This window comes from Babylonia areolata, chromosome 1 (genome assembly GCF_041734735.1).
Source record: "Babylonia areolata isolate BAREFJ2019XMU chromosome 1, ASM4173473v1, whole genome shotgun sequence".
Classification (NCBI taxonomy): Eukaryota; Metazoa; Mollusca; class Gastropoda; order Neogastropoda; family Buccinidae; genus Babylonia; species Babylonia areolata.
The window spans coordinates 38861045-38882811 of record NC_134876.1 but is presented as its reverse complement, the minus strand read 5'-3'; the positions used below and the strand labels follow the sequence as shown (position 1 = coordinate 38882811).

At 42.7% G+C, this 21767-nt stretch overlaps 2 protein-coding genes across 14 annotated transcripts in view; both read right to left on the bottom strand.

Annotated features, from left to right (window-relative positions):
• Window positions 1-21767, bottom strand: part of LOC143282690 (uncharacterized) — a 204714-nt gene that overhangs the window by 49357 nt on the left and 133590 nt on the right. The window lies entirely within an intron of this gene.
• The window catches only part of LOC143282746 (uncharacterized), a 29183-nt gene continuing 7532 nt past the window's right edge, over window positions 117-21767 (bottom strand). The window contains exons 5-6 of the mRNA XM_076588497.1: window positions 9286-9327; window positions 117-8443 (exon numbers count right to left, since the gene is read on the bottom strand). Coding sequence (XP_076444612.1) covers window positions 8412-8443; window positions 9286-9327 — 74 coding nt within the window. The 3' untranslated portion in view covers window positions 117-8411. The remainder of the gene's footprint in view (window positions 8444-9285; window positions 9328-21767) is intronic.

Below are 21767 nucleotides of genomic sequence, written 5' to 3'. Positions count from 1 at the left end.
GACAAAGAGAAAGACAGACAAACAGAGGCAAAAGACAAACATATCGTTCCCGAGTGTTTTTTTTTTAAACGCACACACACACACATACAAACTGATACATCAAACTGCCCGGTTCATAGCTTTCCCTCATTGCCAGAACGAGGACTTTAATTCCACAGTTCCTTTGTCCATCAATACATGCGGGCATGATTATACAATTAAATGACCAAAAGAGTAAATGACCAAATGTCCATCACAGGTTGCACCTGTAACACATGCCATGACATTTTGTACTCTAGTTTCCTTTTCGTTTCTCAGCTATTTGTGAACTTGGATGTCAAACTTTCTGTATTAATCAGTCAGCTGTTCACCGGGGTCACTGTAGGCTTTATAACTGAAAACAACAACAACAACAACGAAACTAAGATGAAAAACTGTATAATCGTCCCTCTTTCCACCTCAGAGTTGGGAGTGACTGGATCATTTAAAATTTTAAGTTGATGCTCCTATGTCGAATATGGAGTTCGATTAAAAGATACTGACTGGAGATCAACTGGTCAAAGATCAACTGAAAGAAGGGGGTGGGGGTGGGGCATTCATGACAGAAAAGAGGTGGAATGAGAGGGGACAGGGAGCTGGCAGAATGACTGGAATAGCGAAAAGCTACTGTACTTTACGCATTCCAAACGGACATTTAAGAGTATATGATAAGTCTATGAACCCACTTTGTTACAACAACAATAATACAAACCAAGGGTAATGATAAATCACCAATATTTACAACAGCCCATACATGCAGGTCTTTGTTTATTTATTGTAAACAACGAAAAAGGTGTTAAAAGTGTCATATGATCTTAAGTTATAATACACTGCAAAATTTTACTATCAAACGGAGCTTATGGACTGACTTATTTGAAAAGGTCACATGCCGATTATCTCGATGTCAGATATATTCATTCAAAAGGTATGCTGAGCAATTAACTGTAAAGAATCAATTGTGTAACATTTAAAAAGATCTTTCTATGACTTTCAGTCAAAATTACTTGTGAATCCTTTGACAATAGGTGACCTCTTTGTGCTTGGGTAACAGCATCTGAGGGTCCAGATAAGGTCAATGTTATGGTCAATCGATTTTAAAATTTGCATCAGAAAGGGAAGAGAATGGGGGTAACAGGGGATAAAGTATTTACTGATGAAAAACTAATCTGCAATAACGAAGAATAAAACAATGTTGTTATGTTATTTACTGGTGGAAAAACATTCTGCAATAAATTACTTCAAAACCAAAATTTCCAACGACCATGACTGAAACATCTAAGATTAAGCGCTGCAGTGGATTAATTATACATACGAATTATGTACAACAGGAAGATTTTTCGTATACACAGTAATACAACTGCGTAAAACGTGATATTGTATCCAAAAATAAAAATAAAAAAAGGAAGAAGGAAAAAAGAAAACAAAACAAAAACACTTTCCAAATCCCATGTTGACTACAAAGAGAAGTAAAAAGAGCGAGCGAGCGAGCAAACGAGCAAGCAAGAGACAGACAGACAGACAGATTGATAGAGAAAGAGAGAGAGAGAGAGAGAGAGAGAGAGAGAGAGAGAGAGAGAGAGAGAGAGAGAGAGAATGGCAAACACAATGACAATGAAGCAGCTTATTTGGCTTTTTTGTCTGGGTGGATTATCAAACGGAAATCAAACGATTCAAAAATATAAATCGGATAATTAGTAAGTCAACAAAGGAGCGTAAACTATCCCGGTGTAACAGGCCAGATCTTATCCCTGGCTGGTTCTTCCCCCGGGTAAGAACCAGCCTAGGCTACTTCTTACCCCGGGTAAGAACCAGCCTAGACCATTTCTTATCCCCCCTGGCTGGAATATACCCCCTGTGTACACTTCGCTCACCCAACCAGTCTTTATCACATTTACACATAAAACACATGATGATAATGATGATGGTGATGATTATGATTATAATAACAATACTAATACTAACAACAGCAATAATAATAATAATAATGATAAAGGGAATGTATATAACTCCTTCCAACGCTCAAGCCACTTTGCAATTAATGCAAAAAAGTGATGTGATGATGTTAATCAAAAACGTGATGTGATGTTCGTCCTTCGGATTCGAAGATGACCATGGCTTAAAGAGTCAGATGGAAGATTGTGCGTGTGCGTGTGTGTGTGTGTGTGTGTGTGTGTGTGTGTGTGTGTGTGTGTGTAGCTGTGGGTCCAGAGGTGACTGGTGAGGCCATTCCGGGCCCTGAAGTCTCGCCCACATGTGGGACACAAGTGAGTGGGTGCTGTTGTGGCAGTGGATGCTGCTCGGGCCTTGCGCACAGCACGCTTCCGTTGCACCTCGGTGATGCGCCTGGCTTCAGCTGCACAGGCTTTTGTGGTGATTATGCTGTGCCAAGCTGGATGGTCCAGAGCAAGTGTCTCCCAAGTGTTGATGTCGACGCCCAAGACTTTGAGGGACGCTTTGAGGCAGTCTTGGTAGCGTTTCTTCTGTCCTCCAACTGAGCGCTTGCCCTGACACAGCAGCTGATTAGACAGTCGGCTGTCTGACATTCCCACCACATATCCAGCCCACTTGGCTTGGACATCCTGCAGAAGGATTTAGACGCTGCAGAGGCCAGCTCGTTCCAGGACTTCCGTGTCGGGGACTTTGTCCTGCCACCTGATGTGGAGGAGTCTGCAGAGACAGCTCAGGTTGAACTGTTTGGCGTGTCTGTTGTAGACAGTCCAGGTCTCGCTGGCGTAAAGGAGGGTGGTAAGGACCACTGCACAAGAGACCTTCAGCTTAGTGGTAGAGCTGAGTTGTCTCCGCTCCCAGACGTTCTCACGGAGTCTCCCAAAGGCGGCGCTGACTTAAGCAATCCTGTTTTTGACGCTAACGTCTATGTTCACACACACAGACAAACACACACACACACCACCACCACCCCCACCCACCCACAGACATACTCGTAATGTCCTTTACGTGCCATGCCACGCCCGCTCAAATCATGCTCACTTTCAGACAACATCAGAGAGGTTAACAGTGAACTAGTTGGGATGCAGTGCAGGGGAGCATGTCTATGTTTACCCAGGTCTAAGTTCTCCCAGGTCTATATCCCCCTAGGTCTAAGTTCCCCCAGGTCTATGTTCCCCCACAGCTGACCATGGTTGACCACAGTTCACGAGTGCTCAGACTGCATTATGTTGTCGCATTTGTATATTATGTCTTTGAAGATGTTTGACCATTATGACCACTACTGACCACTATCAGAGTTCAGCTTGCATCACATTGTATGCAATATTGCAACGTTTTAACAGGATTTCACTATACTGTTGGCCATTACTGACCAGTACTTGCCACTGCTGACCACTACGTCAAATTCTTCAGATTGCGTTGTTTTGTCACGTTTGTGCATTATCAAGACGTCCTGGTTTTTTGTTTTTTATGTTATTAACTGCAAACTGACCACTGCTGGTCACTGACAACCACTACCCAGTGACCACTGCTTACCACTACTGACCACTACAGTCCACTGACTACTAATGACCACTGCTGACCGCTATCCACTGCTGCCCACCACTGACCACTGACTAATGCTGATCACCGCTAACCATTGACCACTACTGACCACTGCTGGCCACCATATACTGACCACTAACCATTATTGACCACTGACCACCGGTGACATCCATTGACCCCTGATGACCACTGACTAATGCTGACACCACTGACCACTGCTGAGCAACACTGACCACTACTGACAGCTGACCACCATTGGCCACCACTGACTACTAGCACTACTGATCACTTACAACCGCTAACCAGTGACCGACCAGAACCAACCACTGACCACTATATACTGACCACTTATGACTATTGACTTCTGACCACTGCTGACCGCTTCTGACCACTAACCAGTTCTGACCACTTCTGACAACTGACCATCGCTGCCCAGCACTGACCACTGCTGACCACCACTGACCACTGACTTCTGCTAACCACTGACATCACTGTCCACTAATAACCACCGTTGCCTATTACTGTCCACTGCTGACCGCTGACTACCACTGACTACTGCTGACCACCGCTGACCACAATCACAGAGCACTATTGACCACCACTGACCACTATATATGGACCACTACTGACCACATTGACCACCATTAACCGCGGACAACTTATAGCTAACAAATTCCATCTGCTTCCTATGAACAAAAAGCAAACAAACAAACAAAAAACAAAAATGAAAACCGACTTCGGAGACAAATATTTTTTCATGCACACGCTTGTCTCGGAAGTCATTATACTTTGTGCATTCCATTATAAGATAGAACTCATCCCCAATCACAGCCATATTACAAACCTTGCAAACTCTCGTGGTGTGCCACTACGTCTCCCACTTTCTATTTCCAACTCAAGATTATTAAGCATAATTCATCAAAAGCAGTCACTGTACATCAGAACGACTGAATGTCTCTAGGAACGAACTTCATGTTCAAAGATAATATCAGTTAAAACAGGTGTTCCATATCGAAAATTTTAATTACAAATAAGGCAACAGTTTTATCCAAGCAACAGGTTCATTGATAACTTTCCAGTTTTTAATAAAAGCCCATTCGTAATAACTATTGTGTGAAATAAATTTCTCGCAGTTCACATACCCTTCATTCTAATGTTGTTAATCTTGGCACTCTTCAAATATCAATGTATTTCAGAGAAAAAGAGAGGGGGTAAGAAATGGCCCAGGGGATACAAACTGGCCTAGGCCAAACATTACCCCGGGTAAGATGTAGACCAGGCCTGTTCTTACGGGGATAAACTCTGGCCTAGGCCAGTTCTTACGGGGGTAAACTCTGGCCCAGGCCAGTTCTTACGGGGGTAAACTCTGGCCCAGGCCAGTTCTTACGGGGGTAAACTCTGGCCCAGGCCAGTTCTTACGGGGGTAAACTTTGGCCTAGGCCTGTTCTTACGGGGGTAAACTCTGGCCTAGGCCAGTTCTTACGGGGGTAAACTTTGGCCTAGGCCTGTTCTTACGGGGGTAAACTCTGGCCTAGGCCAGTTCTTACGGGGGTAAACTTTGGCCTAGGCCTGTTCTTACGGGGGTAAACTCTGGCCTAGGCCAGTTCTTACGGGGGTAAACTTTGGCCTAGGCCTGTTCTTACGGGGGTAAACTCTGGCCTAGGCCAGTTCTTACGGGGGTAAACTTTGGCCTAGGCCTGTTCTTACGGGGGTAAACTTTGGCCTAGGCCTGTTCTTACGGGGGTAAACTTTGGCCTAGGCCTGTTCTTACGGGGGTAAACTTTGGCCTAGGCCTGTTCTTACGGGGGTAAGATCTGGCCAGGGTAAGATCTGGCCTGTTACACCGGATCTATTTTCTATCTGCTATCTAATCAACGTTGTTGGCAATCAGTATTACAGAAGTAACGAGAGAGAGAGAGAGAGAGAGAGAGAGAGAGAGAGAGAGAGAGAGAGAGAGAGAGAGAGAACGAACGAACGAACGAACGAATGAAAATGTTTTTTTGAACTTTGGCCATGGACCACAATTCAAAACCAGGGGACTGGGGGTGTGCATGGGAAAGGGTATTATAATACTTGGTAACATCACACAATATCATACTGTTCATGGACCTGACATTAATTTCTACTTAATTAGGTCTGGGTTGATGGTTTCTGTTTTTGATCGCATGGAAAATGAATTTTGATCCTTGGCAATTTCTCTGCTTGTTGTTTGATCGAAGAAGTATACAAAGAGACTTCATTAAACAATCTTGAAGAAATGTTGTCCGTAAATCAATATATACAGAACAAACAAACAATAAATGGTATTCATCTTCGAGTTCACCTTTGCAAAAAGGACAATGCTTTAAAACATCATTTTCAGTGTACCTATTAACATTATCACTTAAGGGAAGAACATTATATCTGCCTTGAGAAAACGCCACTATGAAACAATATTTCATCAAGGAGAGACAGAGAGAGAGAGGGGGGGGGGGAGGGGGGCAGAAGGATTGGTGGAAAGAGAGACATGAGGGAAACAATTCGACTAATCAAAAAGTGGAAACATATCAGCCAATGTAGTTGCATCAAACTGGTGATAATGGCTATGATGAATTACCTGGAAAATGAGGCGAAATCAGGTGCATAAATACTGGATACAAACTATCTATATGACATGAAATAAACATTGAACTACACTAAATAAAATCAACACTAAAACATAAAGAGAATATATATCTGAACCAGTAATGTAAAGGAAACAAATATAAAGAGGAACACTAAAACGTCGTCATCATATAAATTGAGAGAAATCGTGGGATTGCGAGAAAGCGAGGGCTTACAGGGGTCATCAGACAACAGAACTTTGGGACGCTGTTTCTTCCCCATCATTATATTTAACCCCTGCCATGCTTTCCAAGCATCCCCATACAACAATTTTCGTTCCACTTGATCTTTGTACTTGCTAACTTAAGTTGACCTTTAAAAGTTGTTTTGAGTTCATTTACCTTAAAAATGTCAATAGCTAAAAATGCTATTTTCTTTTAATTAAGAATACATATCAATTCTTAGTAATCCGTGGTTTATTATTAGAAAAAAATCTGAATGGTCTTTGTCTTGATAAGTAAATCTTCACCAAAAAAATGGATGATCTACAAGTTCTTCAAGACTACTGGAGCAACTGTCAAGAAATAACTGTCAGTAAGTGGCTTCAAAACAACCTTCCGGAGCTCCGATACTGTTATTGTCCCACTTTTTGTGCAATTTGTTACAAATTGTATAACATTATGGTCGGACCTGCCAAGAGGTGGTCTGCATCGAGCAGTATAAGCATAAGAAATTCTGCCATAACAACGATCTAAAGTCTTGTTAAGACGCGTTGGGCAAGACATTGATCATAATGATGAAGGTTAGGCAAATGTCCTGAAATGTCACACGAGCTGAAGTCTTCAAGTATAAACACAGCCTGATCCATTGACCTACTTAGCGCTGCGTTGTAACTGTCAGCCACACGTTGTGCTGCCTGTGCGTTGTCTGGGCCTGGAATGTAGGTCAGAATCACAGTCACCTGTCCAAATTCACGGGTAAGATAGTGAGGACGGAAAGAAACAGTCAAGATTTCATACGATTTCGTGCTGATGCGCTCACGAACACAGAAGTTTATGACCCATTTTTTATTAAAAAGCATGCACGGGCCACCACCAACAAGCATGTCAGCCGTTCAGAAAGCCAAAGGATTCTGCAGCATCGCCCACAGTTTCTTCAGTTCATTTGTAGGGAGGCGCAAAAGGTTGCGGACTGATCCATACTTGCTCCACACATTGGAAAAAAGGAGCAGATGCCTGAGCTTTCGGTGAAAATGACAGTGAAAGCAAATGAAATTATTCATATAAAAATATCGAAGTCAGAAACACAAAAAGATGGTGCAAGTTTGCCCCCCTGTCTTGCCCGCACAAAAACAAATTAGAAGTAAAATCAGTTTGAGAGAAAAATCATGAACTGGAAAAGAAAGGGAAAATATTCGTAAAGCAGTGTCTCAGTCCGTTGCGTGTGGGAACCGGGCACATGCAATGTACAGGAACACAGTCCAACCTGCAATGCTTTGTGATCTTATAGCGCGCGCGCGCGCGCGCATGTGTGTGTGTATGTGCGAACATGTGCGTGTGTCTGCGTGTCTGTGTGGTAGTTCACAACTTGAAAATTATGTTATTCTGTGAAAGATGTGAGAAAGAATGTATTGCACAGTGTGCCATCCAGAAAGAAATTGTCATACTTTGCATTACTTTGCACTATTTACTCTGTGTGTGTGTGTGTGTGTGTGTGTGTCTGTGTGTCTGTGTGTGTCTGTGTGTGTGTGTGTTTCTCACGTGTACATGTAAATGTGTTTGCGCGTCTGTATATAGTTTACAGAATGAAAAATAGGTTATTCTGTGAGATATAAGAAGATATGAAATGTATTGCACAGTGCTCCAACCTGAAAGAAACTGTTATGCTTTGCATTACTTTGCGCTATTTGCTGGTGTGTGTGTGTGTGTGTGTGTGTGTGTGTGTGTGTGTGTGTGTGTGTGTGAGTGGGTGGGGTGGGGGATAAGGGGTGTAGGTAGGGGTGTGAGCGCTCATGTGTGTATGAATGTTAATATTTTACCGAAGTATTTCGTGATGTTTACTTGCCTAAATCATTTTCATCATATCATGTGTATAAAATTATATCGTAGTTTATCATGATATATATTTATATGATAAGTTCCAAGCCAAGGTGCCCAGGTTTGCTTCAGTTCCCCAAGAACGCACTCTGTTCACACATTTTAATCAGAAAAAAAACAACTACAAAAGACCACGTCATCAAAACAATGAAATGGACAATTTTTATTCTAATTTGATTATTCTCTCCAGAAACAGTGTCTGCTGCCTTTTGTCTGGTTTGCTCAGATCACATCTGTGAATATCATGATACACCCTGAAACAGATGAAACACATCGATGCGTTAACCAATTAATCATTTCCTTGCGTGCGCGTACGCGTGCGCGCACACACACACCCACACCCATACCCAAACACGCGCGCGCGCATGTACACAAAAAGCTATTTATTCTGCATTACTTTATCAATAAGTTTTCATATGTAGAATTTTTAGAAAATAGTCAACATCTTGACATCTACTTTCGTTGCAGGTAAGGACCTACAAAAGAACAGTTTGTAGGTTTGTGCTTGTTTGTCTGAAATCGTTTGAGTCATTTAGATGCACAATCGTACAATGCGGTACCATATGTTTCCAACACTCTTAACTGCATCCGGATGTCATGGTCACTTTCTGAATGCACATCGACTTTGTCGAAATTATGAGACTAATGGTTGTTGCATTACAAGATAAAAAGCGGAATCAGTCGATTAGTTTGATGCTGATCTGCTTTGAACTCATGTTCATGAGTCAAAAATAGTCTGTAAGAATCGAGTTTCATATTCAGAACTGTTTTACAGACTTTGATCGATCTTTCTGTTCAGAAGCAACACATTGACATACATGAGACATGTTTTTATAATGTGAGTTAGACACACAAGCAGATTCACACATACACGCGCGCGCGCGCGCGCGCACACACACACACACACACACACACACACACACACACACACACACACACACACATACACACACACACACACACGACACATCTAATATCACTCAAAGTGAAAAGACGTAAAATAAAAGTTTCAGTTTCAAGCAAGTGTCCAAGCGAGCGGACTGATCGTTATTTAATCAGTATGGAATACTATGGCACTCTTTACACAAATACTTACAAATTCCAAGTAGTTTGGAAAGCCGATTGGTTTCTGTGGCACCTGTGAAAAAAAAGGCTGATAAAAACCTAGTGCATAGTAAGGGTCCTGTCGGAGACGAATTATGTCTACAGCAAAATACTGACACAACCAGTAAAAACCGTGGACAACAGTCTACATTCAACAAAAAACAACAACAACAACAAAAACATACCTCCCCCCCAAAAAAACAAAAAAACAAAAACAACAACCCAAAAACAACAACAATGATAACAATAATGATGAAAATTATACAATAATAAATAACAATTATCAAGAAAATTCAAATAACAATCACTCATGGCGCTCCACAAATTAAATGTAACAAAAGACAAGCAACAATCATAATGTGACCAAGCGCGCTATGCTTGCTCCGACACTATTCACGCACAAGCCAGAGCAGACGACGTTTCTTGTCCTAACCCTTGCACAGAATATGTGACGTCACTCTGCTTACATCATTTTGTCCTGGCCAGACCACCTGGTAACTGCTCGACCAGTGTCGCGTCGCGATACGTCATTGGCTGAGAGCAAACTTGTGTTTCTGTTCCACAGTATTTAATTAATAGCTCTTTTGTCAGATCAGTAAACTACTAGTATTATATACTGGCAGAATCGTCTTAATTCCATCTTTAAATCTATTCCATTTATGTTCGCCTACGTGAAACTGATTTAACGCAGTTTGTAATTTTCAGCGACGAGCTCGTTAAAACTGACCCTGTTCAGGTGACTTAAATTAAGATTATAAATTCATCTTAAATAATCAACACTTCATTTTACACTCATTATAACGTAGGCGTTGAGCTCTTTCTTTTGCAACTTATCCGATGCAAATCGGTTCAGGAATCATTCAGAAATCTGTTACTGAACACCTTGTAACAAGCACAGTTCTCATCAGATTTCTTCAGATTAGTGACGATCTGGTTTGCAGCCCACGTGATTGTCTTTGTAGTTCGCCTAATTTGTATAAATTGGCTGAGCGGGTGATGAGTGGTCACTTCCACACCCGAGCCAGCCACGGCCAGCACCTGCTCTCTTTGTCTCTTGCTGTGTCGCGGGCAGTGTGTCGGGTGTCGTTCCCACAACAGCATCTCGCTACGTATGGCTGTAAGTACTATTGTGTAGAACGTGTTGACTTGTGAAAGGTATTCTTCGACACAGTACTTGTGTTCATATAAGTATGTTCAGTTGTTGCTTTGTTCAGTTAATTCTTTGTTTAGTTATGGCTTTGACATGTTAGGCACAGCTAGGCTATGACTGATCTAGAAAATCGTCATGTCGTCATATGTCCGTAGAAGTATTCCATTTGATTCTTTTTACGTCAGTCAATGACGTCTCGGGACACAAGATAGTCTGTTCCAGAATGTTCTAGGGGATGACTCATTCTCTCTCATCTGCTGTTACTGAAGGTTAGGTTACTTATCCCCGCTTCAGCGGAGACAATTTAAATGTTGAGCGCAAGCTTAGCTATGCTCATATTTGGCTTTGATGCAACGGATAACTTGTGTAAGTTCATTCACCACTTAATGGTTAAGCCATGATGGTGCTTCACTTACTCTCTGGTCTATCAGGTTGCCAGTATTACATATAAGCCACTGATTCTCCATCTTGTTTACTATTCAGTTATTATCTTACATGCTGATCTCGGTTGTACCGCTACAGTGTGCTCAGTACTCTAAGATGTATGTAGTATTCTGTTGAGGTGATTACAAGATAGTGTTTGATTAATATCAGTTATTGGTTAAAACCACCTGATATGCATCAGTCTGTTAATTGTAAGTTAGTTATCATGCTCTCTCCTATACGGCTTATTCCCGTATAGTGCTACATGATAAACTGCTTCATTTGAGTCACTTTGACACAGTATAAGCTTTATCTAATCTATACTGTCAGTGTACTTTCACCAAGTCAGCATCACTTCAATCACTTTAATTGAGCTATTTAAATGTATTAGAAATGTCATTTGATGTCAGCGTTTGGTCTTCACACATATGCATTATGTTGTTGCGTATCCCAAACCCGGGTGATAGTCTTTCCATGTAGTATGTATACATGTGCTTTACTATTCACTTGTGTTGACATGTTGTACTAATGACATTTGTTTATGTCATTCCAGGCACTGTCTTCTTCTCTTTTTGTCTTCTTCTCTTTTTGTCTTCTCTTTTTGTCTTCTCTTAGCATTGTCTTCTTCTCATTATGTCTTCTTCTTCTTAGTTCTTCTCCTAGTTGTCTTCTTCTTTTAGAATATTGTAAATAAAACAATAGAAAACCCCATTTGTGACTGGCCTCTATATGTTCCTGGCCTGTGCGTGGGATCTTGTCTATCCTTTAATTCATTCAATCATATTTAGTTAAGTCTTTTGTGCCGTACCCCCTTCAGTAACCACTCGGTACACGGCTACAAAAGTGGCGTCGCCGACAGGATAAAGATCCATCACAAGATTGATCCAAAATTATTCCCTTTAAGGTTTCAATTCTTTTATCCAAATTCAATCCATCCCAAAACCACAGCCCTTTACCACCAAGTGTACCTTGTTACAACTTGGCGCTGTGAGCATAGGATGTGCTAATTCTTTTAATATCTCTTAATAAATCACAGCTCCTAGCCAAGCTAATCTCTATCACATACTTGGCGCTGTGAGTTAGGATCGTACAGGGACAAGAGGTAGTACTAACAGTCACATAGGGATAGTTAGACATAGGAGAAGAGAGAAGACAGTGCAGCAGGTACACAAGTCCACAAGAAGAAACGTCGCCCCATCAAAATGGCTCCAACTGACTTCCTGCCAAAACTCCCGACGCTATCCGGTGAGGAAAGCAGCATAGAAGTTGAAGACTTCGTCCAGGAGGCCAGACTGATCCTTCATCTGCAGCCCCTGGGTGACGCGACAGCCTCTCTCTGGCTGATCTCAGCCCTTGCCGGCCGAGCTCGCCAGCAGATCGTCAGGCTGCCGGCGCCACAAGTGGACACCCCAGCCAAGATCCTTGCGGTTCTTGAGGAGAACTGGGGAGATCAGCGAGACGCCACCGAGCTTGCCACCACTTTCTTCAACAGACAGCAGCAGCCCAAGGAGACGGTGACCAACTACGCATCACATCTTCGGTACCTGTGGACCAAGGTCAACAGGGCTGAAGATGGGGTGATCCAGGTGCCAGCGACCATCCTCCGCGACGCCTTCGCCAGAGGCCTTCAGCCAGCCGCACTCAGGCGCGATGTCAGGCGTTTCATCCGTGACCACCCTGACACCACCTTCGAGGCAGCAAAGAAGGAGGCCCTGCGATGGCTGCGGGAGGACAGCCACACCTACAATACCTGCCCCGGCGTAGACAACACCACTGTTGTCCGCCTACAGTCCCAGCTGGCCACACTCGCAGCTGAGAACACCAGCCTGCGACGGCAGCTGCAGTCACCCATGCCAGCACACAGCCCACTTCCTCCACAACCAGCACTTCATCCTCAACGCTGTGCTGCTGAGCACACCCCAGACCCCTCGCACTGTGTCTGGTGTGAGAGGTCTGGCCACACAGAGCACCAGTGTCGCCACAAGCGACGCTACCAGGCCAGGCGACAGAATGCTGACCACCAGCCTGCAGCTCCAGCCCACAACCAGTGTGTTGCCACTACACACACTGGGCAACCTGGGCCCATGCCATCAACTGCACCAGCTCCAAACCAGCGATGCAGGAGATGCAGACGATGGAGGCGCCACAGCACTACACCTGATGCTGTCGTCCCACAGATGTCCTCACCTGTCGTCAGCCCTGCACTGCAAAGGTCCAGCCAACAACCACCACCTGTAGTCACGCCAACTCACCCGATCCCACTGCACCACCAGGGCGACAAAGTGACTGACACTGACACTGACACTGACAGTGGTGTGTGGCTGACCAGGCCCATACCAAGACCCAGGACACCAACCCAGCGAGCTGCACCAGAGCCGCCTCCACTACCACCAGATCCTGCACCGAGACGGTCTGCACGACTGGCAACCAGGACTCCACTAACAGTGTTTTGAGACTGGTCAAACTAATTTTCTTTTGCAGCAGAGACAGTCGTGATGCATTATTTATGTTTTATCAGTTTTTTTAATTATTCTGTTCTTACCTTCTTGCCTTTCCTATGACCTATCATTGTCATATGGCCTATGCAATGCTTTATGTTTTCATGTCTATGAACATGCTACAATAATTCATGCTGTAATTTTGTTTTCATTTTCAGATATTTCTGCACAAATTCATGTTTTATGTTTTTTTCTTCTCTTCTTGCTTAACTTAACCTGTGATCTAGCTGGTCACAAGGTCTTAGCACTGCAAAGTATGTTCATAATCTATGCTATTATACATGTATGCTACTCAACATGCGCGTATGACAGTGATATGATAGATAGATTGATAGGCACACAAATGAATGCTTTCCATCTTCATAGTGTATTTACCTAATTGGGACCCCTTCTCTATATCAAACTCTTCAAAGTTAAGTTAGGATGCATTCGACTTAGACCAAATCCGTAACTTAACCTGGCTAATGTCGCTTTGCATATAGAAGTAGGGTGTTGTTCATAAGAATGTTGCAGTCATTTCACATTCACTTAGCTATCAGTTATCAGGTAAATTATCTCCCTTACCTGCCCAATAATTCTTGTTTGATGCTCAGCTAAGTCTCCTCACAAGAATTACTTTACATTAACCATCGCGGACGATGGATTTCAAAAGATGGGGGGAGGTGTGACCAAGCGCGCTATGCTTGCTCCGACACTATTCACGCACAAGCCAGAGCAGACGACGTTTCTTGTCCTAACCCTTGCACAGAATATGTGACGTCACTCTGCTTACATCATTTTGTCCTGGCCAGACCACCTGGTAACTGCTCGACCAGTGTCGCGTCGCGATACGTCATTGGCTGAGAGCAAACTTGTGTTTCTGTTCCACAGTATTTAATTAATAGCTCTTTTGTCAGATCAGTAAACTACTAGTATTATATACTGGCAGAATCGTCTTAATTCCATCTTTAAATCTATTCCATTTATGTTCGCCTACGTGAAACTGATTTAACGCAGTTTGTAATTTTCAGCGACGAGCTCGTTAAAACTGACCCTGTTCAGGTGACTTAAATTAAGATTATAAATTCATCTTAAATAATCAACACTTCATTTTACACTCATTATAACGTAGGCGTTGAGCTCTTTCTTTTGCAACTTATCCGATGCAAATCGGTTCAGGAATCATTCAGAAATCTGTTACTGAACACCTTGTAACAAGCACAGTTCTCATCAGATTTCTTCAGATTAGTGACGATCTGGTTTGCAGCCCACGTGATTGTCTTTGTAGTTCGCCTAATTTGTATAAATTGGCTGAGCGGGTGATGAGTGGTCACTTCCACACCCGAGCCAGCCACGGCCAGCACCTGCTCTCTTTGTCTCTTGCTGTGTCGCGGGCAGTGTGTCGGGTGTGTTCTCACAACAGTGACACTTCGCTACGTATCGCTGTAAGTACTAGTGTGTAGAATGTGTTGATTTGTAAATTGTATTATTTGACACAGTACTTGTGTTTATATGAGTATGTTCAGTTATTGCTTTGTTCAGTTAATTCTTTGTTCAGTTATTGCTTTGACAAGTTAGCCCTTTGTCTCTTGCTGTGTAGTGGTCAGTGTCGTTCCCACAACAGCATCTCGCTACGTATGGCTGCACTGTTTTCCTGTATGTAATAGCTGTAGTAAATAAACAACTGAAAGGGCGTCCGCTTTCATATGCTCCTGCCTGCACGAGAACCTGCAACCTTTTACTACTCTTAATTCCTCATTCCACTCCAACCATACCCTTACCCCTATCTCCACTCCACTCCAACCCTACCCTTACCCCGAGTCCATCACAATAAGAAAAAGAATCAACCACGAAAAACAGTCACCATCCTCGCATCATGAACAGGACACGCACACACGCGCGCGCGCGCACACACACACACACACACACACAGAGCACCTCCACTAACACATACACACAACGCTAGAAAATGTAGTGCTTAAAACAGCAAATTAGACCCAAATTAGACTACAAGCGACGAGCCTGTGGATGCATAATTTAATTTCCAAATGGATAAATACAGCCATATTGTATTTGTATTGTATTGTATTGTATTGTATTATATTGTATTGTATTGTATTGTACACTGTTACTCAAATGCAAGACAACAAAGATAAGCTTTCAGCTAGGACTCGAAAGAGTCCAGGGAAGGAGCATTTCGCAGGTCAACAGGCAGTGAGTTCCGGATAGCTGGGGCTGAAAAAACTAAATGATCCGTGATCGAAGGTTTTTAGATTAGTGTTTGGCACCCGAAGTTACCTTTCAGCCGAAGACCGAAGTGACCGGTAAGGCTGAAAATTTGTGAGTGAAGTAGAGAGATACTGCAGGAGTGTACCATCAAAAAAGCGGAATGCGAGCGTGGCAATTTTGAACTGAATGCGGAATTTAATTGGAAGCCAACGCAGCTTTTTGAGCAAAGGTGTCACAAGCTCATGCTTAGATTTCCGCGCTACAAATTTAGCTGTGCTGTTCTGAACTTTCTCCAAACGACTGAGCGGTGCAGAATTGCAGTAATCCAGACACAAGGTAACTTCGGAGGAGACAAATCTAAGCGTGGCAGTCTTTGAAAGATAAGAACGAATGCTGGTAATTGTCCGCTTTTCGAGAAAAGCTGCAGAGCAGATGGAGCTAATATGTTGCTGCATGGACATGATAGGTCCAGATTTACACCGAAGTACCTGACAAAAGTTTTGAAAAGAACTCGATCACCCCCAGTGTTAGCAAACTCACTGTCCACTTTACAAAGGTGTGATGCTGAGCCCACTGGCATGATCTCAGTCTTGTCTGTGTTGAGTTTCAATTTGTTACTGCTAAACCAGGCCAGCACATGATCAATACACTCTTGAATATCAAATAAAGCAGCAGAAAATTCTGTGGTGACTGAACGTTTGGACATCTAAGTGTCATCAGCGAACTTATGGTAGTCACAAGCACAAGAATCAATCACATCAGTGAGAGGCTGAACATACAAAAACGTAACGGCCCCCAAACCGAACCCTGAGGTACTCCATAAACAAGTGGGTGTAGAGAAGACATATTGACAATGACAGATTGTCCATGGCCAGTCATATACGACCTGGACCAGTCAAAGACAGTCCCAGCAACTCCAAAGGACACACAGAGTCTCTCTAACAGGATGACATGATCCAGAGTATCAAAAGCCACACTCATGTCAAGCAGAGCAAGTACTGAAACAAATCTCTCATCAGCTCTGGCAAGTAGACCATTGAGAACACAGGGGTCAGCAGTCTCTGTACTGTGGAAGTTTCTGTAGGCGGACTGAAAGGTTTTCAGAATATTACTATGAGAAAGATGGTTTCGCAGCTGAGTCAAAACAACTTTCTCCATAACTTTAAATATGAAAGGAAGGTTCGAAACATGACAGAAATTCTTCAGCTCATTAGGGTCAAGGTCAATTTTTTTTTTAAATCGAGTGGTGTGACATGGATGGAAGCAGGGTTCGAAATGCAAGTTGAAAAATGTTAAGTTTTCATTTTTATAGATGTGTCTGACTTGTTTGAAGATGAGGAATTTCCAGTAAGAAGCAAGCAAATTGTTTCTGTTTCTGTCTGTGTCGAGTCTTCCAATTTTTGAAGGTTCATAGGATGAGCCAATTTCTCCTTGAAATGCTGCAAATGTTTCAAAGACGCTTCAACACACACCCACATCTCGGCCATCTAATCACTGATATTATTTCAATCAATTTAATGCACCAGACTTGAAATTACACATGTAAATCGCCGCAGTTGACACCAACATTGTCAAAATTATGGACAGAGTGTGTCAGAACAGCAGATAGGGAACAACATTGGGGTCCATCCGATGATCTCATATTACATTCAAATATTTTACGCTGGTCTCCGTTGGCAGATTGGCGCCAGTTCTCCTTTCTTGTCTGTGACCATGTGGCAAGCGTTATTAATTGCCAGGAGCTAGCAAACGAATACGACTTCCATATTCTTCGTGACGATAATATGAAAACAAAAGCTCCACCATCTTTATTAAGTCGGAGTCCCGTATGACGTATGTATAAGAATGGATGGACAATACTAATCTAATGCTTAATGAAGATAAAACTGAACTCATAGTGTAGGCGATCGCGGATCGCGTCGTCTTAATGAAGCAAATATAACTGTTATCTTTGGCACTGCTTTAATTGTATTTCTAATATCAGCAAAATATCCTTGATCAAACCGTAACCATGACCGGCCGATTTTCTTTCCAGTGTAATTTTAACCTTCGCACACTAGCCTGAATCAGACTATATTCTAAAATGAAAACATGGCTCAGCTGGTTTTCCCTTTTGTCCTGTTCAAAATGGGTTATTGCAGCTTTACTCGTGCATATTTACCATCTTCCTCCATTACCAGATTATAGAAAATACACAATGCTGCACGACCTGTCCTCGGTAAAACAAATTCTGATCAGGTTTCCTTTCTTTTGTATCACTGCACCGGCTTCGTGTGCAGTCCCGCTTTCACTTTACACCAGAGACACTTGCCTTTCGACATTATGACGAATTTTGTACCTCGTATTTCTCCTTTGCACTGTAAACGTATGAATCATGCTGAACATTAAGATCTAGTTCTGAAAACAAAAATTCTTAAATTCCAAAAGACTGATCTAAAATACGCAGGGAAAAGGTCTTTTGGAGCTCAAGTTTGGAATTCTCTACAGTCGTCCCTCAGAAACGCTCCATGTCTTCTGTATTGGAAGTCATATCTGAAAACGCACCTTTTCCACAAACATTTCTCTTCTGTGCAGAATGGATAGACCAACTTGTCTTTGCCAAGTGGAATACTATGTCAGCAGTTACGTAAGTGTTTATGCGATCATGTTTAATGTAATTTATATTTATGTATTTCTAACTTAGTTGTGATGTCAAACTTTGGTAAGCCGGTTAAAGGTGCTCGTGTGTGGGTGTGTATGGTTGGTTTATTTTTTTATTATTTTATTTTAAGAATGGCAATGATTCTTTATTTCAATTACAACATTCAAAACTTCAGGCTCATGCTGGCCATTTTTTCTGTTACTACTTCTCTTTCACAAGAGGGGAGAGAGAGAAAGAGAGATGTATTTTTACCCTTACATTTTGTCTGCAAAAAACACTGGAGACAAACACACACACACCCTCGACCTCGTTACACAAGCTCCTTATTCTCTGTTTTTAAAAAAGTGAAATTTGGAGGAAAAAGAAAAAAAATACTGATCACATTTCCTTCGTTACGTTCTCTGGTTGCCCCGTGTACCATTCCATTCCATTCATTCTCCTGCCCGGGATGGGCGTAGAGGAGACATGAGGGACGATTCCGTAGTCAGACGACGCCATCCGGTTCTATCTTCTGCCTGTCGTATCAGCGTAGCGCTATCCATATTGGTCCATTCCTTGATGTTGTCCATCCAGCATTTGGCTTGCCTCCCTCTTCGCCTACCACCCTCTAGCGTTCCCTGTAGAACTGTCTTTTGCAGTGAATTGTGGCGTGTCACATGCCCGAACCATGACAGCTTCCTCCTTTTGACCACTGCTAAGAGTGGTTCCAGTGGACCCACTAGCATAGTTATTTGGCTCTTGACAAAGTCATTGGTCTTTCTGTCCTTCCATGAGATTCCAAGCAGTCGTCTGAAGCATTTTGTCTCAAACGTCTGGACTTTCCTAGTAGTCTCTGCTGTTAAAGTCCAACTTTCACATCCATACAGCAGTATGGATAGCACCAGGGATCGGTACAGTTTGATCTTTGTTGGAAAGCTGATCTCTCTGCTCTTCCAAATCTTGCTGAGCTTAGCCATTGCTGATGTTGCGATCGCTATCCTAATCTTTATTTCAGTTGTTGAGCGACCGTCGTTTGTGAGGGTGGTGCCGAGATATTTGAAAGCATCCACTTCTTCAAGTTGTTGTCCGTTCATGAAGATTTGAGCTTGGGTGTTGGTTCAGCTGTTTACCAACACTTTGCTTTTCTCGGTGCTCACTTCCATTCCGTATGCACCTGCTCTTCCTTCTAGTCTCTTGGTGAGGTCTTGTAGTTCTTTGTTGCTGCCTCCTAGTAGATCTATGTCATCTGCGAATCTCAAGTTGTTGATGATTCTTCCTCCTATGGAGATGGTAGAGTGGAAGTCATGGAGGGTTTCGCGCATGATGTTTTCTAGGAAAAGGTTGAATAGTACTGGGGAGAGCAGGCAACCCTGACGGACACCGACTGTGGTCTTAAAGTTATATTCCGATTTGGTTGTTGAGGACAATCAGGGTGCCACCTCGTTCCCCCCCCCCCCCCCCCCCGGCCCCTCCACCATCGCTGGTCTCCCCTTTCACACCAGCACCACATTACATCATTCACTGCTGACGTAAAGAATGCGACATGGAGCAAAGGACCACATTAGCAAGCGAACCTCCAGTGTCAGCAAATTCTTATCTGCAGCCTGATTATGCAAATCTTCTCTTTATCCATGGGCAATGCGAACCACCACCCAAACGGTCAAAGCCAGGCGATGGAATTCCTCGGCTTCAGTTTGCCTGGCACTGGAATACCTGTGCGCCTAAAGCGGACAAGTGATGGAATACCTGTGCTTTATGGATAACGACAGGGGGTGCGGGTGGTGAGGTTGGGGTGGAGGCAGTGAATGGTCTGTTTTCTCCGTCTTTGGGGCATGCCTTAAAAGCCATCGCCCTTTTGTGTTGATTATTTGTTTAAAAATTTAGTTAACAAGAATGTGATTCAGGATGTAAAGTTTTTTTGTTGTAGTTTTTTTGGTTTTTTTTGGTGTGTGTGTGTGTGTGTGTGTGTGTGTGTGTGTGTGTGTGTGTGGCCTCAGTTGCATGCAAGATCACGGAGCACATTGTCTCACTATTTTTTGTAAAAAAAAATGTTTGTGCTCTTCACGTGTCTTTCTTCATTGGCCGAAAAACCCCCACACAAAACACAACAAAACCTAACAATAAAAAAAAACAAACAACAACCCCCCCCCCCCCCCCCCCCACACACACACACACAAAAAAAAAAAAACACAAAGAAAGAAAAAAAAGAACTCTCCCAGCCACATACATTCACATCATTCAAGCACAGTTCTTTATCTGTGTGATATTCTACTGATGGACAAATTTTGTACTTTTTAACCGGTGTAAGATTATGCGTGTCTGGGTTTCTTCTTGCGCTAGTGTGTGTTATATCCTGTGTAATGACTCATTCATTCTCTCCCTCTTTCAGGTATTGACCGTATTTGTATGTGCGCCCCCCCCCCCTCTCTCTCTCTCTGCGTGTGTGTGTGTGTGTGTGTGTGTGTGTGTGTGTGTGTGTGTGTGTCCTATGTGTGTCAATATGTGTAACTGTATAAGGGTGTATGCGCGAGCGTGCATTATCTGTGTGTGTGCGATCGATTAATACTGACTATCGTGTAAATGAGTGTCAACTGTACCAGTCACCTTGATTTAATAAAAGGATATAGTTTATCTGAGACTGGGATAAACAAGTTCCATAACTTCCTCTTACTCTATTTTCCCTTCAAAGCATTCAATATATGACGTACTATGAGAGTTGAATTTGTTCAGTCGACGAAAACTGTGATCGATACAGTAGCTGGTGCTCGAAGATTAGAAACAAAGGAGAAGATGAATTTGTTTTCTTTGTTATACTGATGCACATTGGTCGCGTTGTTTAACTCCAAACAGAATATTTTCCAATGTCAGGTTGGTTCGCTTCCCCAACAAACCAGTTAAATAATGGTCTATCTCTGTCCAGAATCTTCGCACTGGGCTAAAAAAAAAATAAAAGAAAGAAATGTTCGATGACGTACACTTGTGCGTGTTTTCGTCTTATCTAGGTTTTCAAAACTTTCTTGCGTGCGTGTGAGCGTGTGTGCGTATATCACTATCTATCTATCTATCTATCTGTCTATCTATCTATTTACATGTGTGTATTTGCGTGTGTGTGCGTGCGTGCGTGCGTGCGTGCGTGCGTGAGTGCGTGACTGCGTGCGTACATGTGCGTGTGTGTTGTTTCTTTCGTGGAATGCATTTCAATCTAAGCTTTATTTACCTGACAGTTTTCATTGTTTGAGGAGTTTGGAAATGGGCTTATTCAGCTGAACATTGATGTGTTTGGGAATGTGCTGAACATAAGTATGTGAGTATTGATTTGCATGTGTAAACGCACTGGAATTTTTTTTCTGTAGACAGAGAACTTATGTGTTTTCTTAAATGTCATGTTTGGTTTCAGCTGGACCATGTTAGGCAATTTGAGCAGCATTGGTAGACCTCACTGGATATCGTTTCACAGAAAAGTTATGGATATCCTCCTCCTCCTTCTTCTGCTTCATCATCATCATCGTCGTCGTCGTCGTCGTAGTAGTAGTAATATTATCATCATCATTATTATTATTGGGCCAATTATCAGT